This window comes from Pogona vitticeps, chromosome 4 (genome assembly GCF_051106095.1).
Source record: "Pogona vitticeps strain Pit_001003342236 chromosome 4, PviZW2.1, whole genome shotgun sequence".
NCBI lineage: Eukaryota > Metazoa > Chordata > Lepidosauria > Squamata > Agamidae > Pogona > Pogona vitticeps.
The window spans coordinates 51,962,233-51,976,020 of NC_135786.1; the positions used below are offsets into that span (position 1 = coordinate 51,962,233).

At 38.6% G+C, this 13,788-nt stretch overlaps 1 protein-coding gene across 2 annotated transcripts; it reads left to right on the forward strand.

The window, feature by feature from the left end:
• Positions 1 to 229: 229 nt before the first annotated feature.
• On the forward strand, positions 230 to 10,369 carry PGC (progastricsin). Of its 2 annotated transcripts, XM_072997376.2 has the most exons (9): positions 230 to 371; positions 1,918 to 2,068; positions 4,260 to 4,377; positions 4,635 to 4,753; positions 5,348 to 5,547; positions 6,833 to 6,952; positions 7,851 to 7,995; positions 8,309 to 8,407; positions 9,225 to 10,369. In XM_072997376.2, the coding sequence occupies exons 1-9, from the start codon at positions 313 to 315 to the stop codon at positions 9,378 to 9,380; spliced, it is 1,167 nt and encodes a 388-aa protein (XP_072853477.2). In that variant the 5' UTR covers positions 230 to 312; the 3' UTR covers positions 9,381 to 10,369. The 2 variants fall into 2 exon arrangements, with proteins under 2 accessions (XP_072853477.2, XP_072853476.1); XM_072997375.2 differs by lacking the exon at positions 230 to 371 and having other exon boundaries at positions 1,233 to 2,068.
• Positions 10,370 to 13,788: the final 3,419 nt, after the last annotated feature.

Genomic DNA, 13,788 nt, shown 5'->3' on the forward strand with positions numbered 1-13,788 from the left:
CAGTTTGCAGTTGTGAATTTTAAAAGAGAGAATTATGAATGCGTAATGATAAGAACTGTATCAATCTCTGATTCTAAAAAATGGGCTAACAGAAATCAACTTTAGAGATAAAAGGGCTATTAATGCTTCCTAAAACAATTTTTGTGTGAAGTATTGTTGACCCACTGATAAGGTCCTGATCTGTAATACTGGTACATGAGGGTGGAGAAAACAGATAGACTATAAAAGAAGGGCCCTGGGTAGAGCAACAGCCAACCATTCAGTGACAAGACCAGAATTTGCTTCAGCAACTGCATTCAAGAGAAGAGCACCATGAAGTGGTTAATTCTTGCTTTGGTGTGCCTTCACCTCTGTGAGGGTGAAGTTTTCAAGTAAGTATGGGAGAATGCTGCAGTATTTTTCTTAGTTGCCTTTTTACTTCAGTTGTGCCTGGAAGTTAGAAGAAAAAGAGTGCTAACCACAACAGGAATGGATGGCAATATTTTTGGATTAGGATTATCTGTTGTATATATTCTCAACCAAGTGACATGGTGAGGAGGAGGAGAACTTGGATAGATCTAATGTCAGCAATTGTCAGGTTTTTAATTTATTATAATTAAGTTAATGGAAAAGTAGACACATTCAAAATGTAGTTTTGTTCTAGCAGCTGTGGTATAGTGCTATATTTTGAAGTGTAGATGCTCATCATGAGAGCCAGACCATAAAGCAAAATCCAAAAATGTAGGCAACTGAGTTGGTCTTAATCAACAAAGCAATTTTAGCAGTCTTCCTTTAAACTGGGAGGAGGTCTGCTTTGGATTTTTTCCTGCAGTTTCACATCCATTTACTTGAAAGTAAGCCCAACTGAACCTAGTCAGTCTTACTTTTAAATAAGCACATATGGGATCAAGCTATTAATCTTCTTTCCTTTGTATTTTTTGTAAGTTTCAGGGTCTACCTGTATGGTTGACATTAGAAATAGTATTTATATTTATTTTTCATGCAGGATATTTTCAGTGTTTCACCTAAGAATGGCTTTGCCATAATGAGCTCAACACTGTAAAAGTAGCTAGTCAAATGCTAGTGACAAACACAGTAATTACACGTCAGGCAAAAATAAAAGAAAAATAAAGAATACGAAAAAGCTGCTATTTTTTTTTCTTCAGACTCGTCCACAAAAGCTCACATTAAAATATAGCAGCTAGTCTTTATGATGCCGCATTTTTGTTTTCTTGATCTTTTAAAAATTTTTTGGTTTTTTTTTGTTTTTGTCTGACACGCTAGCACAGATTAGCACAGCCACCTCTCTAAAACTACAGTGGTGATTACAGCCATTCTCTATTATCCTCAACATCTCAGAATTATCCTCTGTGTGAATATGGAAAAAAATAGCAAAGTATCCAGTGAAGCTTATTTAAAAATTATTATTATTATATAACAGACAAACAAACAATACATACAAAACATACATGCAGGGAAGTGTTTATCGTTGTAGAATATCTAATATATAATCTTGACTCCATAACTGTGTTATAGTACTAAAATCTTTAACCTATGTTATGTTCTCTACTCATGTTTATTTCTGGGCTCAATCATAAAACATTTTTCAATTTTCTTTAAAATAACTTCTCACCTTCTCAGATAATATCTCTAACAAGCTATCCCAGATCAACCTTGTAACTATAAATATTTATAACCACATATGTTGCAGCAAAAACAACAAAGATTGTTGTTACACCTTAAAAACAGAGAAATTTTATTTGCACAAGCATCTGAAGCATCTACAAAAGCTTGTAATTAATTCAGTTTTTAAATTATTCCCTGAATCTTTGTAACAGCTTTTGTACAAATTAGGTCAGAGAATTCTTTTAATTTTCCAGAGGATACAAGTGTACAGCTCTCTCTTTGCTTCTCTACCTAACTCCCCATTTTATACAGAGTTCCTCTAAAAAGATGCAAGTCTATGCGGGAGGTGATGAAGGAAAAGGGAGTTCTTGATGATTACCTGAAGAATCACCATTATGACCCAGCCAGCAAGTACACAAATGGTTTTGCCACTGCCAGTGAGCCCCTGGCTAATTATATGGATGTGAGTATCTGGCTTTGTTCCTTATTTACTGTATTTATTTAAAATATTCCTTCTGGAAGGAAATGGCTAAAATTAGGGGGAAATGAAAACGGGAAAGAGAAATTTCAAGGAGCACTTGAGAGAATCAGAGGCTAAGTCTTAGCGAATGCTGGTCCTAACTATGGAAATTTGATCTTAGGCCCTGGTCACATGAGAGAAGTGTTATGTAGATGTCAACTAGTTACGCTGGTATTTTTTTTCCTGGTCACATGACATAGAGTCAAGACTGTGACATTTTCCTGGCTAGTGGTGCAACTGCGGAACATTTCCTCATAGCCAGAAGAGTTGTGTTATTTTGTACCTTTGTTGTACTGGTGCATTCCTTACCAGGATTGCCCGCATCCATGACCTGCCCTGCTTCTTTTCAGAATTGAAACCAGGAAGGTGACCACCATTACTGTGGTGTGCATATTATTTTATTTTTATTTTTTTGTAACCAATACATCAATATGTTGGTAAAAGTATGTCACCGGGGCCCCGCCACCATTACATTATTGGCGAGTAACGATGTTTTCTTTCCAGTGGGAAGATACATTGAAACACTAGTATGCCCATGTCACCGGGCGGGAGGGTGATCGCCAGTACTGCTGCCTGAATATCTGAAGTCTACTGTGTGTAATGCATTTTTGCAGGAGCAGCCAGTGTAACAGAGGGACACTTTCCTAAACAGAAATCCCTTTCTGATCAATGTTCCCTCTAATTTCTACCCCCCCCCCGTATGTGAGTCTGCCCTCCCCCCACATAGGGTTCTGTTGCAACAGGAACAAAAGGGTCTGGAAACAATAGCTGTGGGTGCACAGGGGAGGAGGAAAACTGTGCAAGGTGGCGGAGTCAAGCACACTTGCGTAGTCATGTACCTTACAGGGAGACTTGTTTCTGATATATTGAGATATTTATATATATTGAGGCATATAGATATATAAATACCTCAATATATCAGGAACAAGTCTCCCTCTAAGGTATAAATATATAAATCAAGGGCCTAAATTGCCCCTTGAAGCAAGAGAGAAAATAAACCAATACTATGGGGTAGCTGGCCATACCAATTCAAACAGAAGGAAATAAATCAGTAGTGCTAAAAGTTCATGGGACGTTGGTCCTGGGATATAAACCATGTGACCACGATTCAGTACAACAGAGGTATGGAAAGTGTTGGATGAACTAGAAAACATTTCCCTTGTGTGACCAGGGCCTTAAAGTGAGAATGGAATTGCAGTCCCAGAATAATAAGACCCAGAATAATTCTGAATTAAAAGAAAGAGAAGTAGGCCGCAGTCTACAAAAGAAGATGTGAGCTCTCTATATATTATAAACTTAAGATCTAGAAGGTAACAGTGAGAACTATCATGGAGACAAAATGTTCAACACTGAGCCAGCATTGCAAACATGGTTGCATAACATGCATTAAAGATAATGTGCCCCTAAGGGACATTCTTTTAAAAAGCTCCCAGAATCTGTTGGTGTGTAGAAAACCACCAACTCTGACTGAAGCTAGGTGAAACACCATTATCCCATTTAGAAGCAGATAGCTTATTATTCTATAATCAACAGCTTCATATCTGAGCAATTAGACTTGTAAACGAGGTCCGTATTTACCTCCCAATGACCAATCACAACATGGAGGAAGCTGATTTCTAAAATATGAGAAATAAGAAAAACCTGTGATATTGTAAGGAGTTTTGTTAGCACTTAAGGGAGCTCCATTTTAAATATGAAACTGCTGCCTCAGGTAGTTTGACATTGTAAAATATATATTGTCTTCTTAAAGTATTGCTGTGTGAGATCACCAACCAGTAGTTCTAATTGTATATAGCTATACAGTAGTACCTTGGTTTACGAATTTAATCTGTTCTACGGTTTGCCATAGGAACAGGGGCAGCATTATAAACCTCCAGGCGCAATGCATCCTGGGGAAACTTCCTTCATACTGCGGAAAAAAATGTAAACAGAGGCATTATTTTCAATGGATTTCCATTCATAAACCAAAATTACGTTAACCAAGGTGTTCGTTAACTGAGGTACTACTGTATAGCCAAATACATAGACTGGCTGCTTATTTGTTACAATTTTTTCTTTACCACATGCTAAGGAATTGTGTGAAAAGCAATGGGAGAGAGTTCTGATGATCACAATGTCTTTCTTTTTCCCCTAGATGTCCTATTATGGTCAAATCAGTATTGGAACTCCAGCCCAGAACTTCTTGGTTCTCTTTGACACTGGGTCATCCAATCTCTGGGTGCCATCCGTCTACTGCCAGAGTGAGGCTTGCAGTGAGTATCCTCCATCACAATAGCAAATGAAAAATAGTATCCTCTAAGTGAATATGAAGAATGTTTTCTTGGATGATATTTTGCTATTGAGACATCTATTCGACTACAAATTCATTTTTAGTGGTGGGAGAGAAAAAGAAGAGAATACAATGTGATTTAGTTGATGTGCTAATATTATTTACATACCAACTATTATTTTATGAGTTCAAAAGTGACATATTTCTTGTTTCCCCCTCCCCAATTTCTACCACCACTAGCAAACCATCCATTATTCAACCCCAGTGACTCTTCTACCTATTCCACCAACGACCAAACCTTCTCTTTGCAGTATGGGACAGGGAGTCTCACTGGGATCTTTGGTTACGATACTGTAACTGTAAGTATCAGTGCTCTAAGGGAAATGGTTTTAATTTCAGCTAACAAAGGACTGCTTCCTACATCAGTCACAGACTGATGTAGGAACCACACTGATTCTAATGAGTGGTTCACAATACTGGTTAGCAGAGCCAGGGATTTATCGAAATAGTCAATTATTACTTTTGAAGACTGTAAGATAAGAAAGTTTACTGTGTTCCTATTTGTCTATAAGGTTCAAAAAGGAAATCCTGAGATTTCGGCCCTTTAACATCTTGATTATGATGCTATATATGTTTATAGCTCCCTAATAGTTTGATTGGCTGAAGTCCCGTTAGGTAATCTATTTTACCTGCCTGTCTATCAAGGTTAGTTTTGCCAGCATCGTTTAGTCGTTTAGTCGTGTCTGACTCTTCGTGACTCCATGGACCAGAGCATGCCAGGCCCTCGTGTCTTCCACTGTGTCAAATTCATTTTGGTTGCTTCGATGACAGTGTACCATATTTATGAAACATTGCTAGTTCAACCAATGCAAGGCTATTCCGTCAGGCTGCATTCTTTCCAGTAAGAATGCTTGTTTTGATTCATGTCTTGATTCTTTTCTATCCACTTCTAGATCCAAGGGGTTTCCATTACCAATCAGGAATTTGGCCTGAGTGAGACTGAGCCTGGTACCAACTTTGTCTATGCCCAATTTGATGGCATTTTGGGTCTAGCTTACCCCGCCATCTCCGCAGGTAGTGCTACCACCGTCATGCAGGGGATGATTCAGGAGAACCTTCTCGATGCTCCCCTTTTTGGCTTCTATCTCAGTGGGTAAGGATGGAAAAAGTGTCTTTGTTCTTTTTCTTTAGACCTGTTGTCATTTATTTATATTATTTATTGACTTTATTTATATCCAAACATTATTTCAATAAAAGAACACAAGGCAATGCACAACAATTTTAAAAACACACACATAAAGTCACTCTAAATTAAGATTTGCCATTAAAGTAGAATTAAACCAATTAGTTTATAAAGTTTAAGCCCATTTAATATACCTGATTTTTAAGAAAACATACTAATAAAAATATGCTGCATCTCCTTCTAAAAAAGCACATAACCCTGCAAAGTTTTAGAGGTTAAAAGGTAACTAAAAAGGAAGATTCCCACCTGCCATCAAAAGAACTGTAAGGAAGTGGCCAACCTAGCTTCCAGAGACTGGGAGCAGCCACTGAAAATGCTTTCTCTTGAGTTTTCACCAAATATGTCTGTGATAGCAGTGGAATGAAAGAATGAGTGCCACAGAAACTGTGGGATAGGGAAATGTGGTCATTCAAATAATCTATCCCATATTTCTGTAATTCTTCTTATATAGTTCTTTGTGTTCTGTTTTTGTTCGTGTTGTTGTTTGTTTGTTTTTTTAACTCAGTGTTGTGTACGATCTTTGGATCGTAATAAAGTTTTATCTATCTTAATTCAGTGCACCTTCCTCTTCATTCCAGCAGTGATGGGCAACCTGGGCAACAATGAAAAAATAGTGAGGAATTATTGCCTTAGAATTTTGAAGCTGTCTAATACACCCTGCTGCCTATTACAAATGCTGGTGTTGAGATCCTACCCTATGGAGTAGGTTAGGCTGAAATGGAAGGACCAGGCCAAAATCATGTGATGAGTTTTATGGCCAAGTCTGGCATCGATCCTTGGTCTCTCAAGTCCCAGCAGGGATCACTCCACTATACCTTACTGGTGATATAACACAGTTACGGCACTGCTGGAGTGGCTCACACTGCCATATAACCTTGTCAACATTAAATGCAATTAAACTGTAATCCTCAAAAAGTCATGCCAAAGTAAATCAGTGAATCTTAAAGGTGCCACAAAACTTTATCCTTATTTTTTTTTATGCTGCTGCTGTACTCATTGAGTGAAAAATAACATTTAAAAAATGTTTGATTCTCTATTTCCTTTCCCAGAATCAGTGGGGGAAATTCTGTTTTTCTTGCATTTTTTTCTTTTTAGATCAGGATAGTAGAATTCCATATGCCTCAGTAATGGAGTGATCTCTGTGTATAAAGAATGTGTGGGGTTTTTTTTTAGAATTTTGCATGTGTCTTTCTAGGCAAGAGGGGTCCGAAGGTGGGGAACTTGTTTTTGGAGGAGTTAATTCCAACCTATACTCTGGTCAGATTGTCTGGACTCCAGTCACTGAAGAAGCTTATTGGCAAATTGGCATTCAAAGGTAAGGTTATGCTCACTAATACTGGCTATCAGTTGGGCTGTTAATGGGATGGCATTGATGAGAATTCAGTGGAGACAGGATGAAGCAGCAGGTTATTCCAGCTATTTGTCTTATGGAATGAATGGCGCTTCTTAAATCAACACATAAGTTCTATAGGTTCTAACTGGGACTGACAGATGGATTTAGACCAGTGGCTTGGCTTTGAGATTTTGGATTCTTTACAACTATTTATCTTAAATCATCTGGATATTTCCAAATGCAGGAATAGATGGTATTTTTATAGACCACTAAAAAACCAAACCCATACAATCTGCTAGATTTTCTGGATCGATACGGCCATTTCGTCAGGCTTGCGCTGGTGTCTTGTCATTAGTGCAAAGAACTTGGAGTCCCAAAATTTCATGGCAGATGGATTTTGCCAAGTGTTTTCCTTAGATGTAAGTTAAGAAAGATGCAGGCTGCATTAGAGTTGTGGCTTTAAAGTTACAATAGAAGAAGCTGTTGGTTGGATAATACACCACAGTATCAGATCATTTTGCACACTGTAAAAGATTTCTGCAGTCTCTCTGACAATCATGGTGCTTAAAAGAATTAAGAGCAAACACTTTTCCTTCTGTTTATATTTTTACTCTAGTGCAACCCTCTCTTTTCATCACAGGGTCTGGAAACAAAAATTGGATTATTTTAGCCCTTTACAACAACTCTTGTCAGGACAACAATCCTGCTTGATTTATGAAAGACTTGTTTTAAATTAGGAGAAGATTGTGGGGGCTCAGCTTACACCATAAGGAAGCAGAAAGCAAACAAAGAAGTGTGACATCTTGAATATCACACCTCTTTGTCCCACGACCTAACAGATATTTTGATTGCTTATATCTTTAAAATCTTCTTTCTTGAGCTTCTACATTGGCAATGAGATCACTGACTGGTGCAGCCAAGGATGCCAAGCAATTGTGGATACTGGAACATCACTCCTCACTGCCCCACAGCAGGTCTTTGCAGAGCTGATGCAATATATTGGAGCTCAGGAGAGTAATGGCGAGGTAAGGGACTGGAGCTCTACATGAATGGGAGGTAAATTCAGCATCACTAAAATGAGAGTATTAAGTACACTATCTAGAAAACATAGTTCCATGCCATAGTCTGTGTTTATATATATATTCTAGTCTGTGACAATTTGCGACTGAGGCAGGTAAGGTGCTCCCTCCAACCCTCCTGACCCCAGTTTTTGGACCAGTCATCACCCCACCCCAGTCCACAAGCTGCAGGGCCATGGTGTCTTACTGGAATGCCTGAAACGCAATCATAATGGAAATAACTTGCAAATTTGGGCTTCTCTTATTCTTTTTTCCACAGTATCTGGTCAGTTGCAGCAACATTCAGAGCATGCCCACCATCACTTTTGTCATCAATGGAAACAGTTTCCCTCTGACTCCTTCTGCCTACGTTCTGCAGGTATGCTATTATCTTGAATGGCTGATGCCTGCTATGGTGGCTTTACCTATTGCAAACTGTATTTCGGCTACGTTGGGCAGAGCAATATTTGAAATCAGTTATTCAATCCATAAACTTGCCTGTAGCCAAAAGGTTCTGCTAAATCTCATGGGTATTTATTTATTTAATTTCTATACTGCCCCATTAGTGCAGGTTCACTACTCTGGGCAGTTTACAATCAACTAAAACAATACATGTAAATGAAAATGAAACACAAAATATGGGTTGCATGATTTTTCAAATGTGATACATGAAGCTGTATTCATTGTATCACTGGGAAATGCTTCCTGCTGCAATGTGGAGGAACGTAGGTTCTCAGGAGTAACTGCAATGTGCTTGTACCCTAAAGGTGGAGCTGGTGGATTTCCAGTGTATGATAAATCATTTACGTGAAACCTGCCATGAGAAATGTCACAGCACCATTGATTGCTGGGCTGTTGCATGTAGGCACTATTTCTGAAGTGCAAAGCAAAGTGATCATACATCTGGATATGGTCAACACACAACAGTTTCTTGGCAAAGCTCCAAGACAGATGCATTTAACTGTAGAGATGCCTTACTTTACAGAAACAGTAACAGTGCAACATCCACGTTTGAAGAGATTACAAAAATGTTAAAATTCAGCATTTACATGTACATAGACACAGAGAAAGAGAAGGGTGTTCAGATATTGTATAATCATTCATATTTTAAACTCAGTACTTTGACATACTGTACTTGTGCTACATCATTGGCAATGACTTCCAGGATATTTAATTCAATGCTTTTTCCCTTACAGAGCAACAGTGGCTACTGTACTGTTGGCATCATGCCCACCTACTTGCCGTCCACAAATGGGCAGCCTTTGTGGATTCTTGGTGATGTCTTCCTTAGGTCCTATTACTCTGTCTATGATCTTGGAAACAACCAGGTTGGCTTTGCACCAGTAGCATAAGAACTTCCAACAGTCCAACAAATAATTTCTGGCCTCCTTGTGTCCTCCCCCCCTTAATATGCTAAGTCCACTCACTGGACTCCTTTTCTGAAGACTTTGCTGCTTTTCTTTTGCAACCCTTGAAATATTTTCTGTGAAAATCCACAACATGATTGTTCAGCTTCTTTCCAAAGTAACAGCAAGTGAATAAAGTAATTATACAAAAAGTAATTTGGTTCATGTCAACTTTTGTCTGACCTGCTTCTATGAAGAAGGGCTAGGAGAAATATGACCATTCTTAAACTATAGGGTGTAACCATTTAGATACTCCTTTCCTCCAGAGTCACAAAATACACTTTGTGTATTCCCCCCTCAAATAAATATCCAATATTTAGCTGCCTGTTATGGTCTCTTAGGGCAAAGTGACCAAAACAACTTCAATATAACATTCATTGAGGAGTACATTTTCAGATAGTTAAAATGGACCCATCCTTTCAGTCAGTCAGAAGTAAAGCATTCCTTTGTGTGGTTCTGAGGGCACTTTATAGTTAGAAATGAATTTTGTTTTAGTTTGTTTTTTGGAAGAAATTTACCAACGTCCACAAAATGGATATTCAGGATGGAAATGAATTAATTAAATAAAAATTAGAAGAAGCTGAAGTTGATCAATCCATCCAGGCCATGGTCTTGAGTATTTACCTCTTGAAAGTCTAGCTTTGAATCAACAAAATTAGTACAGAAGTAGAACTGTCATCTTTTTTCTCCCTGAGAGGCTCCTCACCATTAACACCTGAATGACAGGCAGATAGACAGACAGATGACATATGTATGACAAGCATGCCCATTTTGAATTTGGTCAGTGAAGATGCATGACAATTTAAATTCAGTTCATTTTTGAAGGATTTCCCAAAATTTGTCAATGCCTAATTATTTGGGATGGAAAGAATATGGGTTCAAGACATTCAACTACAGGACAAAGTAAAAGCGGCAGATTGTTCCATTCTCACCCACAATGCTCTGCAAGGAAGAGTTAGGACTACATATTAAAACTGAGAAGCACAAGTGGATTATGAGAAATGCTATATGCCAGTGGTTCCCAATCATGGATCCACAGAAGTTCTTGGACTCAAACTCTCAGAAGCCTTCACCACAAGCTGTGCTGACCACAATTTCTGGGAGATGCAGTCCAAGAACATCTGAGGACCCAAGACTGGGAACCACTACAATACACAATATCATGCAGAAATACCTGCAGAGTCTTTAGGATATAACACCTATCTCATGCATAATGTAACATGAATTGGGATGGCATTACCACGAGGTAAAGCAAGACAGTGGCATCAGACAGTGGAAGCGCGGGGGGGGGGGGAAGGCAGTGATAGAAGTCCATCAGATATTCCTCCAGATCTTCCACCATTTTCTCCTCATGCAGAATAGCGCTGTCCTCAAAGTCCTCAATGTTGTAATCTAATCTACTGATCTCAGCTACAGGGGACAACAATACCCTTGCAATAGTGGCAATATCAGATTTAACTGCTAGCCCAGTCATCTTCTATACATAAAGGCAGTATGGTGTATTGTTCTATACCATAAGAAGCAAATTCTCTCACACTTAATCCAGCATCACTGCCATTCGTACCACAGGAAAGAAAATATTCCATGCAATGAGGAAGAACCATCTGACAAACTATAGTACTCGTTAAGGCAGCTAGGTGACTGAGATGCCAATTAGGGACCATTTCAAAAGAACTCACACTAATTAATTTGTACATAGTTGCACACTGAGCAGGCATGTAATCTCTCAGGAGTCCCAACAGTGTACAGGCAAGCTTTTCTGTATTTATTGCTGCTCTTCCATGCCCCTAGGATGCAAGAAGAATTCTGTGTGTAGTTCTGGCGTGTTGGGACAGTGTGTAGTTCTGGCCTATGTATGCGACTGTTGGAAAATCAAAGACTAAATGCCTTGTTCAGGCATTGTAAACTGTAAGCCTGAAGAGAGAGCCTGGATGTGTGTGCTTCCTATCATAATGCCAGGAAAAATTAGAATCTGATACCCCTGGATTCCCAAACAACCCCCAGGTAACCAAAACTGCTGTTCTACAGAGCCCTTCCTAGTAAAACAGGCAGGGAGTAGAGGAGGCTCAGCTGGAGCACATACCCTCAACCCTCCTCATACTTACAATTAATAACAAGCCAATGCAGTTTGGCCAGGAAGCTCTTATGAGTGTATAACAAGGCTTGGCAACAGTGGGTATCTCTTAGAGATCAGAAGAAGGCAGAGGAAGGTCTGAAGTTACCCTCAAGTGCATGGCATGGGTTTGGAAAAGGGGATTGCAGGCTTATGGCAACTATTCCTAGTCTTCTTTCCTCCAGAAGACATCTGCTGGATACCAACACCTGAAGAAGGCCTTTTAGGGGAAGGGACAGAATTGCAATTCTAGTAAACATCCTACAGCTATCTTAGGATGTAGTCTCTCTTTCTGGTTTCTTCACAGTCAAATAGAATATGTGATTGTGCAAATTGTTCCTTGTTCAGCATAAGCAAAACCTCCTATTGGACAGATGAGTTACCAGTGAACAACTCAGCTGTGTGAAGATGCACCATATAAAGGTGAAACACTAGTATAGGAAGACTGGGAGGATCCAGAAGCCACATGGCCAGCCAGCCAAGAGGGGAAATGAGGCAACAAAGTCAAGCTTGGGAACCTTATCTAACTGACTGGTAATGATGGGAATTGTTGTCCAATGATTTGGAAGTAATTAGTTTGGGGAAGTCTGCTGTATACCAAATGAGCAGCAGTAACACCGCATATTATAGACTTTTGTCTAGCTGGGCGGGGTATACATTTAATAAATAAATAAATAAATAAATAAATAAATAAATAAATAAATAAATAAATAAATAAATAAATAAATAAATAAATAAATAAATAAATAAATAAATAAATAACCCATCGTCCATTTCCTACATTCTCTAATTCCTCCCTTCTTCTTGGCAATTCTGGCTGTTAACCAATTAGCCTCAAGGGGCTGTAACATCTTCCTCCTCCCTTAATTTCCATGAAAGTCCAGGTGTTTTATCTCTTCTCCAATTAGCTTGGAATGTTGAGTTTTCCACAGGCTCCTTGATTCGACCTTCAGCTCTATCTCGAACCATGCTGTAATGGTCTTCAGAAAAACATTCTCAAAGCACTTAGAAAAACACATTCCAATGTCTCTCAAATCAACACAGATATAGAACCTGTCTGACTCCATCTTACATTTCTCTGACTACATATCCCATACTACTTGAACTCCATCATACCTGCAACTTCCAAAGGCTGCGTACACAAACATTAAGCAAAAGCACACCCTTCTTGTTGCTCCATAAGCATTTTGGCTGATTGGAGGGGTCATATTTTTTGGGTTATGATGCCACTGCAAAATTCACTGCCATTGAGACTTCATGCAGGCAGCCACATTGGGAATGATCCTGTATCAGATGGCTTCAAAAGGAGACTAGACAAAGACATGGAGAACAAATCTATTTATGGTTACCAGTGATAATTACTGTAATTTGTCTCCAAAATCATAGGTGGTATATTTTGTCCTCATCATTGATTTCATCCCCTTCCTCAAATTGGTAGGGCCTGTAGTCCATGTTTCACATTGTGACAAGAGGCAGAAGTTTCTCATATAATATGTTTCTCAATACCATGTGATTTTCTAGCTTGACACTGGTGCCTCCTGCCATTGTTTTAGAATTTAACTAGACAAAACTCTCGAGTCACATTTAGCATTTGTCTTCCAGAGATGGGATTCCCTCAGAGTCATGGGACTAAGCAATCAGTTTTGTAAAGTAAACCCATCTTAATTTCCCAATGGCCAATCACAAAACAGAGCAGTGTGGTTTGTAAGACCCAAAAGTTAGAAAAGCTTGTGAAAGGACAGGTATCTTTTACCAATTAAGGGAATTCTGCTTTTAAATGTTAGCTGAATATTTCATCTAGTTTCAGCCTATGCATGCTTTGTATTTTTGAAAATAAATCTTTCAGCTGATACAAACATTTTCTTTCCCAAGACTGGAATTGTCTCCACTTATGTGAATGGATGTGTCACGTAAAACAGGGATTAAGGGAGATATTGGAATACTAGTTTTACAATTTAACCTTTCCAAATCATAAAAGTAGTCCTGAGAAAAGGGGTTGCATCTTTAATATATTTGGCAATCTATAAATTAAATATTTATTAACAATAACAAATGAATATGTTCTAGGAACCATGCATGCCAGAGCACATTCACACACAATAAAAGGTCTGCTCATTGTTTAAGAATAAGTATCTGTGAATGGGTTCAGCTTCAAATTTTGACAACTCCTCACTTTGCGCGGGAAATATCACAGGAGACGTCTTCTTAACTTTAACAACTTCTTTATTAGTCACAGATAAA

Bases quoted from the DNA above. Each gene is read 5' to 3' on its own strand.
- PGC (XM_072997376.2), top strand. From the start codon at position 313: ATGAAGTGGTTAATTCTTGCTTTGGTGTGCCTTCACCTCTGTGAGGGT. The intron at 372-1,917 runs GTAAGTATGGGA...CATTTTATACAG, and splicing joins TGTGAGGGTGAAGTTTTCAA to AGTTCCTCTAAAAAGATGCA. The intron at 2,069-4,259 runs GTGAGTATCTGG...TTTTTCCCCTAG, and splicing joins CCCTGGCTAATTATATGGAT to ATGTCCTATTATGGTCAAAT.